This window comes from Schistocerca americana, chromosome 1, assembly GCF_021461395.2.
Source record: "Schistocerca americana isolate TAMUIC-IGC-003095 chromosome 1, iqSchAmer2.1, whole genome shotgun sequence".
Classification (NCBI taxonomy): Eukaryota; Metazoa; Arthropoda; class Insecta; order Orthoptera; family Acrididae; genus Schistocerca; species Schistocerca americana.
This window is the reverse complement of record NC_060119.1, coordinates 576,964,992-576,983,963: the sequence shown is the minus strand read 5'-3', so window position 1 is coordinate 576,983,963 and position 18,972 is coordinate 576,964,992. Positions and strand designations below refer to the sequence as shown.

The window sequence follows — 18,972 nt, the reverse complement described above, 5'->3', positions numbered from 1 at the left end:
CCTTATAAGCTACAAGTAGCTCAGTAATTACGCCTGGAACATTCAGAATGTACACACAATTTCTGGACAGTATTACTGTACAGAATTGGGCACGGTGATGATGATGACATACTTAAGATAAATGTTGTGATGTCTGAAGAGGCAGAATTCGATCTGAATGGGTTTGACAATAAACAAAACTTGCCATATATTTCGGACACAGAGCGTAGCCAGTGACGACACCTGATCTTTTATCACCTGATTTTTTTCTACAACATGATACCAAGAACAAAGTTCTTTACGGTACCACCACGATGATAATGAAGTGAAAGCCGCAATCCAGGAAGAGTTAGGGGAACTGTAGAACTGTAGGGACCAGCACCCCCTGCTGGTGACCCTACTGAGTACTGAGTTCATGATGGACGTGGAAGTTTTCTGGCTGCGTAACAGAAGAATCAATTGTAAGACGAGTTTACTTAGTAATTTTACAATCCAGACACCATCATCCGTTCTCTGCTAGGTACTGGGGACGAATCCTCATGTCCGTTTCCCACTGTGGTCCTCTGACTGGACCTGAGAGAGGATGTGAGAGTTCTCGGTCACCCCTGCACCTCCTCTCCCTCCCTACACCTCGTTATGGTGTAGTCGGACTGCACGATGCCTGTCGCTATTGCTCTACCGGGCAGTACACGTAACCGTGTTGTTGGTTGCTATGATGACCAGCGTTACTGCGTTTTTACGTTGTCATGCTGTTCGCCGAACCTGACTCGCCCCTCCACTCAGGTGGAGGTCGATTGGAGGATGGGTGATGACATTCTCCTTAGTGGTTCATCATCGGCAGTTGTGGTTCTGATCTCGAAGATGGCTCCTGGCTATTCACGAAGATGCTGTCATCCTGACCCAACAGTGTCGTAGAGATGTACTAGAGAACTGGAACCATCCTGCGCAAACAGTTACCTAAAAGTAATCAAAGAATCGAGCGTGAAGGTGAAAGCCATCGATCCTTCCGATCGAGTGTCTGCCGGCGTATTCATTACGGTTGGGGAAGGGCTTTTGCCATTAACTGTCAATCATTATGACCAAACCGTCATTCTTTATTCCTAACCATCAGCAGTCTCCTCTCCTGCTACATTTTCTTAACTATTTGTTTTGGTGCGTTAACCCTCATCACTAACCTACAGTGAGTGAAGTTACGAAGCGAATAATGCTTCTTGCATAACATTACGCAGATGCACCGAGGCTCGGTTTGCTCTTTCCTTGTCTCTGGCCGGCCGCGGTGGTCTCGCGGTTCTAGGCGCTCAGTCCGGAGCCGCGCGATTGCTACGGTCGCAGGTTCTAATCCTGCCTCGGGCATGGATGTGTGTGATGTCTTTAGGTTAGTTAGGTTTAAGTAGTTCTAAGTTCTAGGGGACTGATGACCACAGATGTTAAGTCCTACAGTGCGCAGAGCCATTTGAACCATTTGAGCCTTGTCTCTGCTGGTTCAAATGGTTCTGAGCACAATGGGACTTAACATCTGAGGTCATCAGTCCCAGAGAATTTAGAACTACTTAATTCTAACTAACCTAAGGACATCACACACATCCATGCCCGAGGCAGGATTCGAACCTGTGACATTAGCAGTCGCGCGGTTCCAGACGGAAGAGCCTAGAACCGCTCGGCCACACAGGCCGGCCCCTGTCTCTGACCCCGCTGCGAACGAAGTACTCGGCCACTCAGCTGAGAAATTTTTACTTTTCCCAAATTGATCTATTCTGCTGTGCAACACAATTTCCGCGATGCATCGCTAATGGTGAAACCCATAACCGTAATGCACTTCTTGAGAAACAGATTTCTGTCAGGCTTTATAGTAACGGAAATGTATGTAGAATAGTTTTCAGTCAGCTATATTGACAAACGTGCGCTAATACTCGTAGTAAACAAATAAAAATTTACAGTTTCCTGTGGGCTACATTGCAGAAACGAGAAATCACAGCTGATATAGCCTTCAGCATTCCTGCTAAAGACTTTGTCTACGCGTTGTAAACTGAATGGCCAAGAGGCACCGGAAAGTTGTTGCTTGTAGGTGAACCGTGTATGACGCCCGAATAATGTGGTTAGTTACGGCGGGCTGTGCGAGCGTTACAGGTAGGTGTCTAGTGAAGGCTCTCGACTAACTTACTGTTAATGAGCTGTGTTAGTCGTTACAAGATTCTTGCATGATAGCATACACGAGACAGCAAGAGAATATCGGTTTCGGAGGTCTAGCACGTCAGATGTGGAACTTCAGTACTGCAGCGACGATCTACCTAAACGCGTAAACCACCGCACTAAGCGGATGTCGTGTCGCCTCCGCAGAGCCGTACTGGGCGAACAAAATATCTTTGAGCCAGATCGCCGTTGATGGGAATATGGGGACACAAGGCCCATCCCACCCATAAGTGTACGGAGTATTAAGTAAACAATAAAGAAATACTATTTAATTGCAAAGTACCGCTCCGTAGAGTCGGCGAAGAAAAGATTAGCCTAATTTCAGCGAACACAGATGCATTTAAACCGTTATTATCGCCACGTTCCATAAGCTGTTGGAATGGGAAGGAACACTAACATAAGATATAACGCTAAGCACCTACCACGATGCACTTCACAGTCGTATGCAGAATATTTTTGTAGCTGTACATCTAGACTTACTTACAACTGTTTCATCAGCCGGCGAAATGCCCGTGTCCCAGCGCCTTTTCAAGGGGTATAGCCACCCAGTGTTCTATGGGCGCTTCTGATCTAAATGTTTTGTTATAGACGCCGGCAATTTCCTGACGGTCACCATTATCAACATACAACAACAGCCTTATGATAATAACAATTTAGCCTTCCATGTTCCGGAAGCACGTTTGAAAGTAGTATGGAATTAATGTACTGCTGGGATGGTAAAGTTTCATTGTTTAATTAACCGAGCAGTAATTTATTTCAAGTATAAAAAAAAATGGTTCAAATGGCTCTGAGTACTATGGGACTTAACATCTATGGTCATCAGTCCCCTAGAACTTAGAACTACTTAAACCTAACTAACCTAAGGACAGCACACAACACCCAGCCATCACGAGGCATATTTCAAGTATAGCTTCCCTTTCTGTAGAACGTTTTCATCTGTCATGTACTCGTTACATTTCGGTATTGATCCATTGATTTTCTGTCAAATTCCGTGACTTAAATGTTACATTAGATTCGATAAGATTCAATGAATTTCTGCATGAGCAGACGTAATTAAAGAGAAGATTTGTCTTGGTACATCTTCCATGCATTGCTTGCCGCACTTGCATCCATCAAAATTGATTTATTGTTACATTCATTGCTGTGTCTCTATTAATAGCTATACATCTCTTCAAACAAAAATTTTCATAAATACGCTCGCTAAAATCCACAACAAAAGCGTACTAAAATTTTTAATGTTTTAATTGTAATACAGTGCATAAAAGAGAACGATAATTTCCCGAATACATGCATATCATCTACATATTCCGGCGGAGGTTCGAGTCCTCCCTCCGGCATTGATATGTGTGTTTGTCCTTAGGATAATTAAGGTTAAGTAGTGTGTAAGCTTAGAGACTGATGACCTTAGCAGTTAAGTCCCATAAGATTTCACACACACTTGAACACACTCATCTACATAAACATACACTGACGGAAAAAGAAATGGTGACACTAAAAAAATAATTTAAGGGAATGAAATTTGGGAAATACGTTTGTCTGGGTAATATATTCAAGTGATTAACATCGCAAGATCACAGGTTAACGTAATCGCGATACAAGCCATTGCTAACGTTAAAAGGCTAGTACACTAATAACCGAGGTAAACACCAAAATGTTTAAAGCAAATATGCGAACGCGCGTGTATTCTGTTGTACAGGTACCGGTTGAGAATGCCTATTGCACTTGGTCGATCAATACAAGGACGGTAATGTTGTTTACGAATGACGCTGGAGTTGTCGTCGGATCGTGTCCCACACATGCTCGACTAGATACAGATCTGGTAACTGAGCAGATCAAAAAAACATTCGACATTGCGCAGAGCTTGATGAACAGCGGTATGTGAGCGAGCGTTATCTTGTTGCAGCACACCAACTGTATCGCTGGTCATGAATGGCAGAACAACAGATCGAATCACCAGACTGACGTACAGACCGGTACTCACGGTGCGTGGGATAACCATAAGAGTGATCTTGCTGTTATAAGAAATGGCATCCAAGACCATATCTCCAGGTATAGGTCCAGTGCGTCTAGCACACAGACTGGTTGATTGCAAGCCCTTAGCTGGCCTCCTTTTAACCAACACTCGGCCATCACAGGCACCTAGGTAGAGCTAGCTTTCATCAGAAAACACAACAAACCTCCACCACTCTGCCATCTAATAAACCTTTGCTCGAAATCATTGAAGTCACCAATGGTAGTACTTTGGGTTCAGTGGAATGTACGCTACAGTGTATCTCGCTAGGAGCTGTCCTTCCAGTAAGAGATTTGTCATAGTTCGTTTGGTCATTGTGGTGGCAACTGCTGCTCATAGCGCTGCTGCAGACGCAGTACCTTGTGACAGAGTCATATGTTGAACACGATGCTCTTCCCGTTCGTCAGTGCTACGTCGGCGTCCGGAGTCCAGTCTCATTTAGACCGTACTGTCTCCTGAACTTCGCTGTCAGCAGTCATACATTGGTTATATTCCTCACAAGTGTTTCTGCACTATCGCAGAATGAACGTCCAAATGTTTTACACGGTCTCGTTCAAACGCAGTGATCTACTGGTAACGACGTCTTTGTCGCCTGAAAGGCATTCTTTACTAACGTCAACTCACTACGTTAACCACTGTTAGCGTGTATTTAAAGCAGTACGTTGCTTAGTACTGTGATATTTTCCGTGAGTGTATTTCACAATCCTAAAATTATAATGTTCTATCAACATTAAATGCAGTTTCAGTTCCATCCATAATCAGGGAATGATTCCATAACCATTGGAATATGTATTGCTGTTAACGTCCATCGACATGGCTTGCAGCATATAAATATTAAAATAAAAGAAGAATTAAATAATGTGATGATCAGTTTCAGTTCGGTATAAATACACCACTCTGACTTGCAAATTGTCATAGTTCATTTACTGATTGTATAAATGCACAGAGGTAGCAAATTTCTGGAAGTTGTGGAACACTAAGGAACACAGGGAAATTTAGAGAGACGTTCAAAGATTACTCGAAACCACTGAAACGTGAGTTAATAAGCAAGTCAATGCGAAAGAAGGAAATTAAGTGGGTAGATTATGATGTCCACAGCAGTGCATATTTTTTCACCTATCTACACTCCTGGAAATGGAAAAAAGAACACATTGACACCGGTGTGTCAGACCCACCATACTTGCTCCGGACACTGCGAGAGGGCTGTACAAGCAATGATCACACGCACGGCACAGCGGACACACCGGGGAACCGCGGTATTGGCCGTCGAATGGCGCTAGCTGCGCAGCATTTGTGCACCGTCGCCGTCAGTGTCAGCCAGTTTGCCGTGGCATACGGAGCTCCATCGCAGTCTTTAACACTGGTAGCATGCCGCGACAGCGTGGACGTGAACCGTATGTGCAGTTGACGGACTTTGAGCGAGGGCGTATAGTGGGCATGCGGGAGGCCGGGTGGACGTACCGCCGAATTGCTCAACACGTGGGGCGTGAGGTCTCCACAGTACATCGATGTTGTCGCCAGTGGTCGGCGGAAGGTGCACGTGCCCGTTGACCTGGGACCGGACCGCAGCGACGCACGGATGCACGCCAAGACCGTAGGATCCTACGCAGTGCCGTAGGGGACCGCACCGCCGCTTCCCAGCAAATTAGGGACACTGTTGCTCCTGGGGTATCGGCGAGGACCATTCGCAACCGTCTCCATGAAGCTGGGCTACGGTCCCGCACACCGTTAGGCCGTCTTCCGCTCACGCCCCAACATCGTGCAGCCCGCCTCCAGTGGTGTCGCGACAGGCGTGAATGGAGGGACGAATGGAGACGTGTCGTCTTCAGCGATGAGAGTCGCTTCTGCCTTGGTGCCAATGATGGTCGTATGCGTGTTTGGCGCCGTGCAGGTGAGCGCCACAATCAGGACTGCATACGACCGAGGCACACAGGGCCAACACCCGGCATCATGGTGTGGGGAGCGATCTCCTACACTGGCCGTACACCACTGGTGATCGTCAAGGGGACACTGAATAGTGCACGGTACATCCAAACCGTCATCGAACCCATCGTTCTACCATTCCTAGAGAATAGCAGCCTGCATTGCTGCGAAAGGTGGATATACACTGTACTAGTGCCGATATTGTGCATGCTCTGTTGCCTATGTCTATGTGCCTGTGGTTCTGTTAGTGTGATCATGTGATGTATCTGACCCCAGGAATGTGTCAATAAAGTTTCCCCTTCCTGGGACAATGAATTCACGGTGTTCTTATTTCAATTTCCAGGAGTGTAGATGGAATTGTTGCACAACAGCAATAGTAACCAACGAAATACTATAGCGTGAAAGATATATTTCTCACTTCTTATCTAATTTGGTACTGATGGAGTTCGCACCGTCGGAATGTGAACTTTAAACAATCCTCCAGCTTCTAAAAAACTGGATGAAAAATTATTTGCAAGATTAGAATGTGTTGAATGTAGTATGTTGATGTCAGAGACAAATATTCAATTGAATGAAAATGTTATTACATGACAAACATACTGAACAGATTTTACTTTTATTTCTTGACCTATTATGAAGTAAAGGACCTTTCAGAGTGCAAACTGTTGATGTAAAGCTAGAGAGTTAGAGCTCTTAGAAGTAATGATATGAAAGAAACTGCATTGAAGTTTTGAACATGGAACTGAAACTTTGGGCCTTGTAAATCGAATGAAAGGAGACATTGTAGTTCAGAGGAGATACGATTCGTAGACCAATTAATGATACATATTTTGATGAGTGACAAATTCTCTACGTAAAAAGGATCCTCTGCTGAGCCCTCGTCACAAAATGTGGGGTCCTGCCCGGTCGTCGTGTATAGGATGCCTGAAGGATGCTGCGTTCTCGGAATGCTATGGAAGAATTCAAGCAAACAACATCAGTAGTTTTATTTCAGTAGAGCAAGTTGACAATAGTTAACTTGAATGTACAATGGTGTCGCAAGCGATGGGCGACGTGCAACATAAATCCGAGTCCTTGCTATACACAATGTTCAAACAAGCAGTGGATGTGGATCAGTACAATCTGATGTCAAAGCACTCTCTGCTAGGCCGAGCTACTACTCTGCGAATCGAGTCCACTAATGTCCGTGTACTGAGCCGGTCTGAGCAGCCGAGGCTTGCAGGAGAGGCGCTTATGTTCACTTCGGCTAGATGCCGCTCCTATCGGGTCAGCGCGCTATTGGCCGAAGTTGCCTCAGAGCCTTCTCTGGCCTTGCGTTCTTCCTCTTCGTTTCGGCCCTTGTGGTTATGCCAGAAAATTCCTCCCTCCCAAAGCGACGGGCCGTCGTCGTGTTAGGAGTGTGACCACGGAGGGGGAGGTAGGTGTGTGGGTACATCGTCGGGCCGGAATCTGTGGCTGCAGGCGACGTCAAGCTTCCGGCCAAACCCCGTCATCCGGCCTGCGCTCAGGCGGAGACGTTCCCCCGGAAAACGATCAGAAGGGTATGCGTCCATCTCCGGCTGCCATGAACCAGATGGAGAGGGCGGCGTCTATTGCTGCGGTGTCGATTTCATTGGCACAGCAAAAGAAAACTTGCTATACGAGTCAACAATAATCAACCAGCAGGTGTTCCAGAAAGGTACCGCAAAGTCTGTGTGCACACGGTGCCATGGAGGTTGCGACTTAGGCCCAGCAGATAATTTTTGTGGCGGAGCGGACTGATATTCCGCGCATGTGTGACATGGTGACGTCATCTGTTCTATGTGGGCGTCCATACACTGCCATGTTCAGTGTCGACGCCGTAACTGTTCCGTACGAACAATCCGCCGGCGTCCTTGGTGAAGTAACTGCAACACTTCTTTTTGCAAGGCTTTAGGTATGAACAGATGGGACTGTCCATTCACATTCTGAACAAGAACTACACCTTCTTGTACAGCGAGGCTATGCCGACGTGCAAAGTATCGCCACACTACAGAGTTCTTTAGGCTATGCAAGGAACGAGGCCAAGATGTGTGAATGTAGTTCAGCGAAATGTTCAAATCAGGAAAGAGTTTTCGAATTAATGTGAACACTGCACTTCCTACTGTGGAGGAAAGTGAAGTTGCACAGTACCTGCAACATTGTGGGCTAGTAGGTGTGCCTCAAATTAGTGTAACCACTCGAGATATTCTTCTTCTTGTTCACAAAACTGTCGAAAAGGTGATATAGTAGTTGTAGTATGTGGTGCTTGTTCTGTCGTCGGGCATGCAGCATTGACCAGCAGCTGGTTCGCCGTGTTGAGCAGTGTAGATATTTGCTGCATCTGAAACAATCATCTGCATGAGCTATGTGGCACCTAACGCTTGCAGCTGCGGTGCCTGAGTTGGGGACAGGACTGGTGGAGTGGGCATGTTGGACGACACAAATGTAACAAATATACAAGGCAAGTAATCAACTGACAAAAACAACGAAATTTCAGCAAAGTACACCTGAAAACATTGATTAGCAAAAACGACAAGAATCTGTTAAAGCAGTGAAGCGCCTCTGAAAAATAAAGACAAGAGAAAATTAAGGCGCCAGAAAAGAAACACAAAAAGTCCATGGTCATTGGGCACTGCTTTCGGAGGATTCTCGTCGTCAAATGTTGAGTTGCCGTTGCCAGATGTGGGGCCCTGCCCACTCGTCGTGTATAGGGGTGCCTAAAGGATGCTGCGTTCTTGGAATGCTATACAACAATTCAAGCAAAAAACACTAGCAGTTTCACTTCAATAAAGAAGGTTGACAATACTTAACTTCAATGTACAATGGTGTCGCAAGGGACGGGCGACATCCAACGTAAATCGGAGTCCTTACTATGCACAATGACAAACAATCAAGAGATATGTATCCCTACAATCTGATGTCGTAGCACTGTCTGGTAGGCCGTGCTAATACTCTGCCAATCCTGTCCACTAATGTCCGTATATTGAGCCAATTTGAGCGAGCGAGGATGGCAGAAGCGGTGCTTATGTTCACTTCGGCTAGATGCCGCTCCTATCGTGGTGACGTCCCGGTCAGCTTGCTATTGGCCGACGTCGTCTCGTGTCCTCTGCTCTTGAGTTCTTCCTCTACATTATGGCGCTTGTGGTTACGCCAGAACATCCTCAGTTCTGAAGGCAGAAAGGAAGATAATTAACTATGACAAGCAGAAATCCTGAACGAATTGACTCTTTCCGATGGAACATAGAAACTCCTGAACACAGATTCAAGGTATGTCTCGAGAGAAGAAGTTCGCAGTAGAATATTTTATATGTATTCGAAAGAAAATCAAGACTGTAAAGAGCGAATAAATCGCAGATTGAAGTTGTGTAATCCCTAGAGAGTGTAGGTGTATCATGGCATTGTTATATGATAGTGGTTCAGACCTTTTCATTAACGTTTCTGTATTAACATTAGTGTATTACTGTACATAATGTAAAGTTATCTGGAAAATTTAATTTCTTATGTTGTGTACGGAAAGACACACTGGAAATCATAGAATGGGACACGAATTAATCTTAAATTTTGTCGTGTAAACAGGTACACAACAATTCGAGTTCGTTTGTGATCTACGAAATACCAGTCGCTAATATAAGGCCTCTTCGACTAATTTCGTTACGCAATTCTCTGTTGCTAATTTTTTCATATTACCTCTCCTTTAATATTCCTGATCAACCCGGTTTCATTTAGTTTTAGCATGACCTCATTGATTTTATTTTTTATCACACTTATCACTATTTTTGGCGATCTGCATTACAGTAGTTTTCATTAATGTTGCCTTGAAAAATAACAAAATGTTACCGCGATTCCTTACAAATTGTAAAGGGCTGTGTCTTTATTAACTTTTCGTGGTCAAAGCAACTGGCTTGTCTCAAATTGCATAAATATTCGGGAATATCAAATGCTATTTATCTGGCTCAAATCGTTGTTTGCACCAAAAGACTTCAATTCACTTGCTTCGCATTGTAAACTGAAACGGAAATGCTGCCTTCCAGGTGTCCTGGGTACGACACCGCGACATCCATTTGCTGACGGTCGGCCGCTACACGTACACGAGCGACCAGCGGTTCGAGGCCGTGCACTCGCCGCATTCAGAGGACTGGATGTTGCGCATCCGGTACCCGCAGAAGAAGGACTCCGGCGTCTACGAGTGCCAGATCAGCACCACGCCGCCCATCGGCCATCAGTTCTTCCTGAACGTTGTAGGTACGCAAAGGCAATACACTGTGCGGAAACAAAACTGTTTCTGCATTGTTTTAGTCGCACAGAAAAGGGATAAAATTAAATTTTGTCGTGAACGCACCAGTTTGAGCGGCATTAATAATCACTAGACCTTATCAGACAAGTGAATGTACACTCTAAGAAAAGAAAAACAGCACCACGAACGAAATACCCGGATGGGACAGAAATGGGTAGATGTGATGTACATCCAAGACAAACAAATGATTATAATTTCAGAGAAATTGGATGATTTATTGAAGAGAAAGAACTTTACACACTGAACGAGTCAGCTAAGCGTTGGCACTTTCTGGCCCTAACGCAAGTAGCCATTCGGCTTAGCATTAATTGATGGAGTTCTCAGATGTCCTCCAGAGGGAATCGTGCCAAATTCCATATGGTTTCCACCTCTAGTTATCTGTTTTTTATGACGTGTGTAGTAACAATTTTAAAAAAATATTTTTAAAAACTGCTCTTAATATAGACAGACAATTTTTCTCATGTATGTATCGATTGTAAACAAACAGTCAGTACATTACGGCCAAGCATAAAATGACCCTCTCTGCAAACCTTGGAATGAACGCTCATGAAGAATAGGTCAACATTTTTGTGTAATTTCTTCACAATTCTCATGATTTTCGACAATTGAAATAAACATTTAAGGTAAATTTATGTGCTAAATAGTTTTATTTCATTTTTCAAAACTTTACAGTCGTCTACTTTCCATAATCTCACGATTTGCTTTTGCTTAATATCCTCTTATGATGACAGCACCTTACCACACACGCCATTTGTTATTGTCAGGAGGGCGAAAGTCCGTAACTGCTGCACACAGTTTGACAATAACGATTTCTTTTGATCTACATTACCATCATTTATCACGTTGACGAATGAGTTTCACATTTTGTACCTACCGAATAATGCTACGCCTGGACAACAGAACTTACTCGTTTACCATCACGTGAATGTAGTCTCTCATTGCCTGAAAACATTACGTTTCTTACTGCAACGAAGCCAATAGCTAATTTCGATGTTATACACCACACACATCCTGAAGATGAGCACATATTCTCTTAATGTCTCACAAAGAATTGTGTCGATATCTGTAATCTGCAGGCTAAAGGATTCTTTTCTACAGACGTACTACCTTTAGGTTTCTGAAATTTTAGATTTTCTTTTTAAAAAAATGTTTAATATTAGTCACTGATGTTTTCCTGTAATTGCTGCAGGAATAGCGTTCCTGAATCTGGACTGTGACACTTTTCTGCCGCAGAACCTTTGACGGAAATCCTGGGAGGACCGGACTTGTTCATCAACGCCGGGAGCACCATCAACCTGACGTGCCTTGTCACCTACGCGCCAGAGCCTCCCTCTACAGTACTGTGGAGGCACAACGGGCAGGTGGGTGTTCTCAAGTAGTCTTCTCTCAGTGATTTGTCTTTGACTCTATTAAAATATCTCTTTTCATGATTGCCGTATAGTGACTGTTCAATTACAGACATCCTTACAAACGAGAGGCATAGAAACTTCTCTTATTAGGAAGAAAGTGCCGTAAATTTTTTACTATTGCAAACATAGTCCTCTATCGTGTGCGTTAAAAGCGTGCCGTAACCGAATAAACAGTAAATGCAATTGTCGTGCGACGATCTCGAACACACTTGAAACCTCTACAATTACGACTGACTTCAACAAGGAAGTGACTCTCGTTGTAATAACAACAAAATTATTGAAGAGCAGAACAGAAGTGCAGCTGCTGTCTTCCCTTGGCCTCGTAGGGTATCACAAAATTATAAATATTTAAAGTAGGGCAGATGTAAAGAAATGAGTGTCTACAGTCAATGTGTTGAAAATACGAAGTTTTCCAATACACCTCAGTCTTCGTAGAGTCTCCTCAGTTGTAAAAAATGTATCTGTGACAAAGAAATCTCCAGACTAATCGGCCGACAGCGAGTATATCTGAAACGATAGTTGTGAGGAGAGGGATCAACGTTCTTCCTGTGAGGAGATGAGGTGTTGGTATATAAAATTGAATACGATTAAAGGAGAAGATAGTTGCAATTATTAAGGTTAAAAGCTGCAAATACTAAAGTTAAATGAAGGGTAGAAAAAGATACATAACAAATAATATAGAACTACAAAGATTTAAGCATGAATATGGCGGAGTAGCTGAAAAGTAGAAAGTATCTTAACAATGAAAAGGCCTACTGTAAAGGTAATCCTGGTTTCTTATTGCCATGTAGTAAATTTACTGGGACAGAAAAAAATGACTACGTAAAAACTAGAACAGTGGGCAACCAACAGGTGTTGACATTTCCAAAATGAAGGACAAGTTAAAACAGGGGCATCTCGAAACAACCACAAGCTTATTGTTAGCTGATTGTTCAGTGGAGAAATACGACAATGAACAACATACTAACTGCATTAAGTAATGAACTATTGTTACAATGAATTAATAGCAATGTTAATGACTGAAAATAGGAGTACCTAAGAGTAAACTGTGAGGAGATTGAAAACTATACAAATAACTACGTTTACATATTTGCACCAAGTCTGTGTCATACGTTACGGATTGAGAATAGTTTTTTTTTTGTTTTTTTGTTTTTTTTTTTTTTTAAGGGAGAGGACGAGAGGGATAGACAGAGAGAGAGAGAGAGAGAGAGAGAGATAGAGAGAGAGAGAATGTGTTTGTGTTTGTGTGTGTGTGTGTGTGTATTTGCAAGCACGTTGAGGCAGAAAGGAGTAGGTTAAAGGTGTAAACATATTTCCAGGAGGATTAGGGATTGTCTTAGTGCTGTAGTGAAGCTGAAGGCTGAATTTGAGAAATTTCTGTTGGGCAACTTGAATTACTAAGATTCTTAAAGCTGTTCTTGAAATTACCTTAAGTCAGAGAGATAATTTGATGCAGTTCTGCTCGCTAGTCATTCTTTTATGTACTAATACACTGATTTTAAGCTATTTAATTGCCCAAAGTCATTCTATTGTATTGTAGTATATAAATATAATGTTCACCATTTTGACACACGAATTGAACATATAAATGTAGATGTAGATGTGTTCTCCGTGTGATGGAATAGCGGTTCATGGAAGGTAATGTAGACGAAGAGTTTGACTGGGGAAATAACATAGAAATTACAACATCGTACTGGAATTTTAATATTTAATACTACTTTGAGTTACTTTTTGGGTCACGTATGGCTAGTATGAAACGAATGATGTAATCCATGTCTTAGAAATGCAATTGTTTGGATTCTGATCTGTTCCCAAAAGATAAACTATTCTAATGTATAAAGGACACTCAAATGAAACCCGAACACCTGCCATAACGGGACCATACAAAGGTTCCATTAAAAAGTTGTCAGACGCATTGTGACATACATCCCAATCGGAGGTCGGCCGCTGACTGATTCACAACGAAAACTGTTACTGCACTTCTTCGAATGGCTGAAACCGACGTCCACTCATGTCTTATTAAGGTCGCCAAAGATATGAGAATCAGACGGTGGAAGATCCGGGCTGTACGGAGGACATTGCAGTGGTTCCCAACCAAATCTTCGTACGTTTGACAGTGTGGGAATGGGTGTTTTTGAGCTGCAGGCTGCTTCCTCTACTCGTCGAGTTCCTCGAAAGTGGAACCACAATAAATGCGCAACGGTGTGAAGAACTTGCGACGGGCTGTAAAGTCAAACCGCCCAGGAATGCTGCCTGAACATCCTCCGTACAGCCCGGATCTTTCACATTGTCATTTCCTCATCTTTGGTGACCTGAAGAAAATCATGCGTGGACCTCAATTTCAGTCGGATGAGGAAGTGTAAGAACTGGCGCAGTTGGTGTATCCGTCAGCAGCCGACCGCCTTCTGCGAAAGAGGAACTGATTGGCCTGTCTCCCAGTGGCGTAAATATTTTAATGCACTTTGTGGCTCAATTTGAATGGAACCATTGTCGCAGGTGTTCAGATTCCACGTGAGTGTTCCTCATTACTTAATATCAAGGAAAGTACACTTGTTATCAGACAATAATAATGATCTCCTAGTTAGATGACACTACCTAAAATTGGGGTACGCCATTATTAAATTTCTTGTTCGTATTGGGCTTAAGTTCGGGTGATGCGGAACGTGTGTTATTGTCTGCGGCAGTCTAAGAGAAATATTAGTGAGACGGCTGGCAGGTGACAGGTGAAGTTTCTCCAGACTACCTCAGGATTACTATCAGCTCTCCCATATCGCGCCTTTCACAGTCACTGAGGCTATCATAGTTGTGTATGCTGAAAATTACCAGATTCGATGTCAGAACTAGCAAAGATGAAGCGCACACTTGGACAGGAATAAATGTAGCACCAAAAAACACAATACCGTAAGTTGCTTTCAATCGAATATGCAGGTCGCAGGGCACCGAACCTTCTCCAGATTCCACCAAGAAAGAAATACGTCAGTCAAGTTCCAGAAGGCTGCTAACAGTTGTAACTTCTGTAATACACATTCAATAAATCATACGAAAGGACTGATTCTTAAGAGTAGCGATTTACGAACGTAAAGAAGATTGCTATACAATGACCAATTCCATTTCAGAGAACTAAAATTACAAGTGAAACGTTGATCGTGAACGTCTTACTGATAAAAGCTAAAGTTAAAGAAAGTCGTACCAATTCCAAGGTTTCATAGGATTATGGGGACGCATTTGAACTTCCACAAAATTACGTCAGGGTACAACTTCTCTTCGATCTCAAATATAATAGAGATGCGGCACTATCTTGAAATGGATAAGGATGGAGTCAGAGGCGACTATTCTCTTTACACTGAATCTGCTCTGATATATGCTTTACGTGATATGGTACGATACTGAAAGCTACAGGTAAGTATGGATCACGAAAATAGTACTGGAACAACGTTCTGAACAACTGAGAAATAATGAAATAGTTACATCAGCCTGTACGGAGTCTACATTCATAAACAGGTCATTCACTTCAACCAAGATATAGGTGTTTCAAAATGCTGACCAGTTTATAGAAAGTGGGAGCTTTATTTAGAAGTGCTCGATTCATAAATACGTGTGAGACTGCACTATCACACCTGCGTCTAGACTGATGTGACAAAAATCATGGAATAGCTACAGGTACACATACAAACAGCGATAGTATCGCGTACTCGAGATACATGTACTCGTAAATTCACTATTTATTTTGCCGGACGTGGGAGACATAGTACTTGAAAGTCACTTGCCAAGTGTCGGCGAATAAATACGATATTGCAGTGCTTGATTTATGCCGAATTACAATGCAAAGTTCCTTCAGACATGCATGCAATATCGTATTTATCAGCTGACACCAGGCAAGGAACGTTCAAGTAAAATGTTTCCCTGCAATGGGAATATACATAATAGATGTACGAGTAAAGATTGACAGCTTGCCGACACATGGGTGACGACATTTGGATGTTTGGGTCTGTCAGTGAGTCTTAGTTGACAATCATAAGGCGACCGCTCGCGTTAAACGGGATATCTGGATTCGAGTGCCGGTCCAGTGCAAATTGTCATTGTTGTCCTTCCGTTACAGAGCTGATGGTTGTCCATATTCGCCACTGCGAATGCATTTCTTATATTTCCAGTTAATGGTCAGTTCAGTTTGAGCAGAGGACCCAGCCCATTCCATGTGAACACAACCTCCACCATTTTGGAGCCATCACCAGCTTGCACAATGCCTTGTTCACAACTTGGATCCATGGCTTCGTCGGTTCTGCAACACCCTCGAACCCTTTCATCAGCTCTTACCAACTTAAATCAGAACTCATCTGACCAGGCCACGGTTTTCCAGTCGTCTAGCTACCAGTCTATATGGTCACGAGCTCAGATGACGCCCTGCAGGCGATGTCGTGCTGTCATCAAAGGCATTGGCGTCGGTTGTGTCACACCATAGTTCATAAACGCCACTTTTGTAGCGGATGTGTTCGTTGTACAACCCACGTTGATTTTCTCGGTCACATAGTATTGCTTGTCTGTTGGATTGACAACTCCACGCAAAAGGTGCTGCTCTCAGTCGCTAAGTGAAGGCTGTGGGCCCCGGCGTTGTCCGTGGTGAGAAGTAAAGCCTGAAATTTCGTGTTCACGGAATACTCTTGACACTGTGGATTTTGGAATATTAAGTTCCTTAACGATTTCCAGAACTAAATGTTCCATTCATCTTGTTCCAACTAGCAATCCGCATTCAGAGTCTTAATTCCCATCATGTGGCCATAATCAAGCCGGAAACCTTTTCACATAAATCACCGGAGTCCAAATGACAGCTCCGCCAATACCTCGCATACGCAACATCACCACCATTTGTATACGTACATATCGCTATTCCATGACTTTTGTAATAGTTGTGCATAGGCAAGGGTACCAGTGCAGCCTAGCACATGTTTTCGGATCGACGATTGCCAAACAGTTAGAGTTTCTTTAAACTGATCTGGATTTTAAAACATTTATTTCCTGACCTAAAATCCTACAAAAATACACTAAACCGGAAGAAGTCTTCAATGTCTATGGCACTACGGGATCATATTTATTTGAAACATCTTTCAGTTATGGGCTTGCGCAGTAACAGAAGTTATGTGCCTAATAAGTGGGAAAGTGTGGTGCAACCAAACGCTGTGACTTCCGCATAAAACAGGGATGACAGACAAACCGTAGCAGTTATACAATCACCAGAAGTGACATCACGTAACGCTCGAGAAACGAGGATTGCTGAATAGGCTGTCTGGTCAAATAAAGGTAACGCTCTCTGACGAAGAACGTTCATTTCTATTCCAATACTGTGCTCGTAATGTTCCGTTTATGCTTTTTATTGTAAAAGAAATTCATATGTGATAACAACTTACTGTAACATCACCCAAAATACAGCTACGTGCTGCTGAGTACTATTCATTCTAACACGTTTCAGATATGTTTGTAAGCTAGTTCTGTCGAATTTCAAGTACAATCTGTACAAATTTGTAAAGTGATCTGATAGTCTGATGTATGCAGATGTCATTAACTGCTGCAACCACCTTTTAGGTGTTTTGTGCAACGGTAAATACTGTGATGGTCATAGTTTGTAACCGTTCCAAATCATACTTGCGTTACCATTGGTCACAATACAATTTTAATAATAATAACTGATGAAAAGCGGTGTTCTAACTACATCTATTAAACTACGTCACTCTTGAATCACTTCCAATGTGCACCGTATATTGCTGTGTATTAATTTCAAAACAGCGGTATCGCATTCCCAATGGACTAATTTACTACAAAAATTCCATTTACTCCCGAAGATCCTGTCACATGTTCAAGACAGGCAAGAAAAAAGACAGGTAGCAACATTACTTCAAATTACGCTAGCACTGGACAAAGCACACGAGAATTTAATGTTGCCTGACACAAGACCTAATTCCAAGTGCTGTTCGGAATTATTATTCTTTTATGAAATTTAAGTCTATTGTGTGGCTCACCAAATACGGAAAACGGACAAAGAAGGGAAATCCTTGCTCTAAGATAAGTTCGAGTACCGAAATAATTTTTCACTCTACTGCGGTCTGAAGCTCGGGACCCTCATCTTTCACTGGTAAGTGCTCTACCAACGAACTGCACAAGCACGCAACACGAACCTTCCTCAGAGCTTCACTCCCACCAGTGCATCCTTTTCTACGTTCCAAATATCACAGAAGTTCTACTCAGAACCGTGCATGACTACCACTTCTGAAAGAAAGGATATTGCGGAGAGATCGGTTAGCCACAGCATGTGAATGTTTACAGAATGAATTTTCTCTCTGCAGCGGAGTGTGCTCTGATATGAAACTTGGACTATTTTATCTACCAAGAGTGCTAGTCCCCCAAGGGTCGCAGGAGAACTTCTCTGAAGTTTGGAAGGTGGCAGACGCGCTACTGGTGGAAATGAAGCTGTCAGAACGGGTCCTAAATCGTGCTTGGTAAGCTTAGTTGGTAGAACACTTGCCGGTGAAAGGCAAAGATCCGGAGTTAGAGTCCCGGTTCGGCATGCGGTTTTAATTTGATAGGAAGTTTCAAGTTTCAGTACACTGGTACTTGTTCATAAGTTCCATTTACATTATTCCTGCTTCTGTTTCTTTACTGAATAATTCTATTTTTCACCGAAAAAATCACTGTGTCATTCAACATAGCGTTACAAAAATCCAACATTTACCGTATAGTCACAGTTAAAGATAACACTTCTTGATCACTATGCGTACCTGTTGCCTCAGGTGATAAACTTCGACTCGCCACGTGGAGGGGTGAGCCTGGTGACGGAGAAGGGCGCCGCCACCACCAGCCGGCTGCTGATCCAGAAGGCGTCCGCTGAGGACACGGGGCTCTACACCTGCGCGCCCTCCAACGTCGCTCCCGAGAGCGTCAGAGTGCACGTTCTGAAGGGTAACGCCCACATTCCATGCTCACGTTTACAGCAGCCAATTACGAGCTGACCTGTAGACGTTAACTGACGTCGTTCACACTAACGCGATAGAACAACAATTTGTCGTAGAGAAAATCATTATGATCACCTTTCATCCACCGCAGGAGTGAAACTTTTTATTTGCATCAGCATTAAGCACAAATTTCGTCATTTTATCCTATCTGTTCGTAGGTGTAAC

At 43.2% G+C, this 18,972-nt stretch overlaps 1 protein-coding gene across 1 annotated transcript in view; it reads left to right on the top strand.

Annotated features, from left to right (window-relative positions):
• LOC124625120 (zwei Ig domain protein zig-8-like) overlaps window positions 1-18,972 on the top strand; it is a 144,066-nt gene that overhangs the window by 104,514 nt on the left and 20,580 nt on the right. The window contains exons 3-5 of the mRNA XM_047149149.1: window positions 10,135-10,345; window positions 11,631-11,758; window positions 18,586-18,754. Coding sequence (XP_047005105.1) covers window positions 10,135-10,345; window positions 11,631-11,758; window positions 18,586-18,754 — 508 coding nt within the window. The remainder of the gene's footprint in view (window positions 1-10,134; window positions 10,346-11,630; window positions 11,759-18,585; window positions 18,755-18,972) is intronic.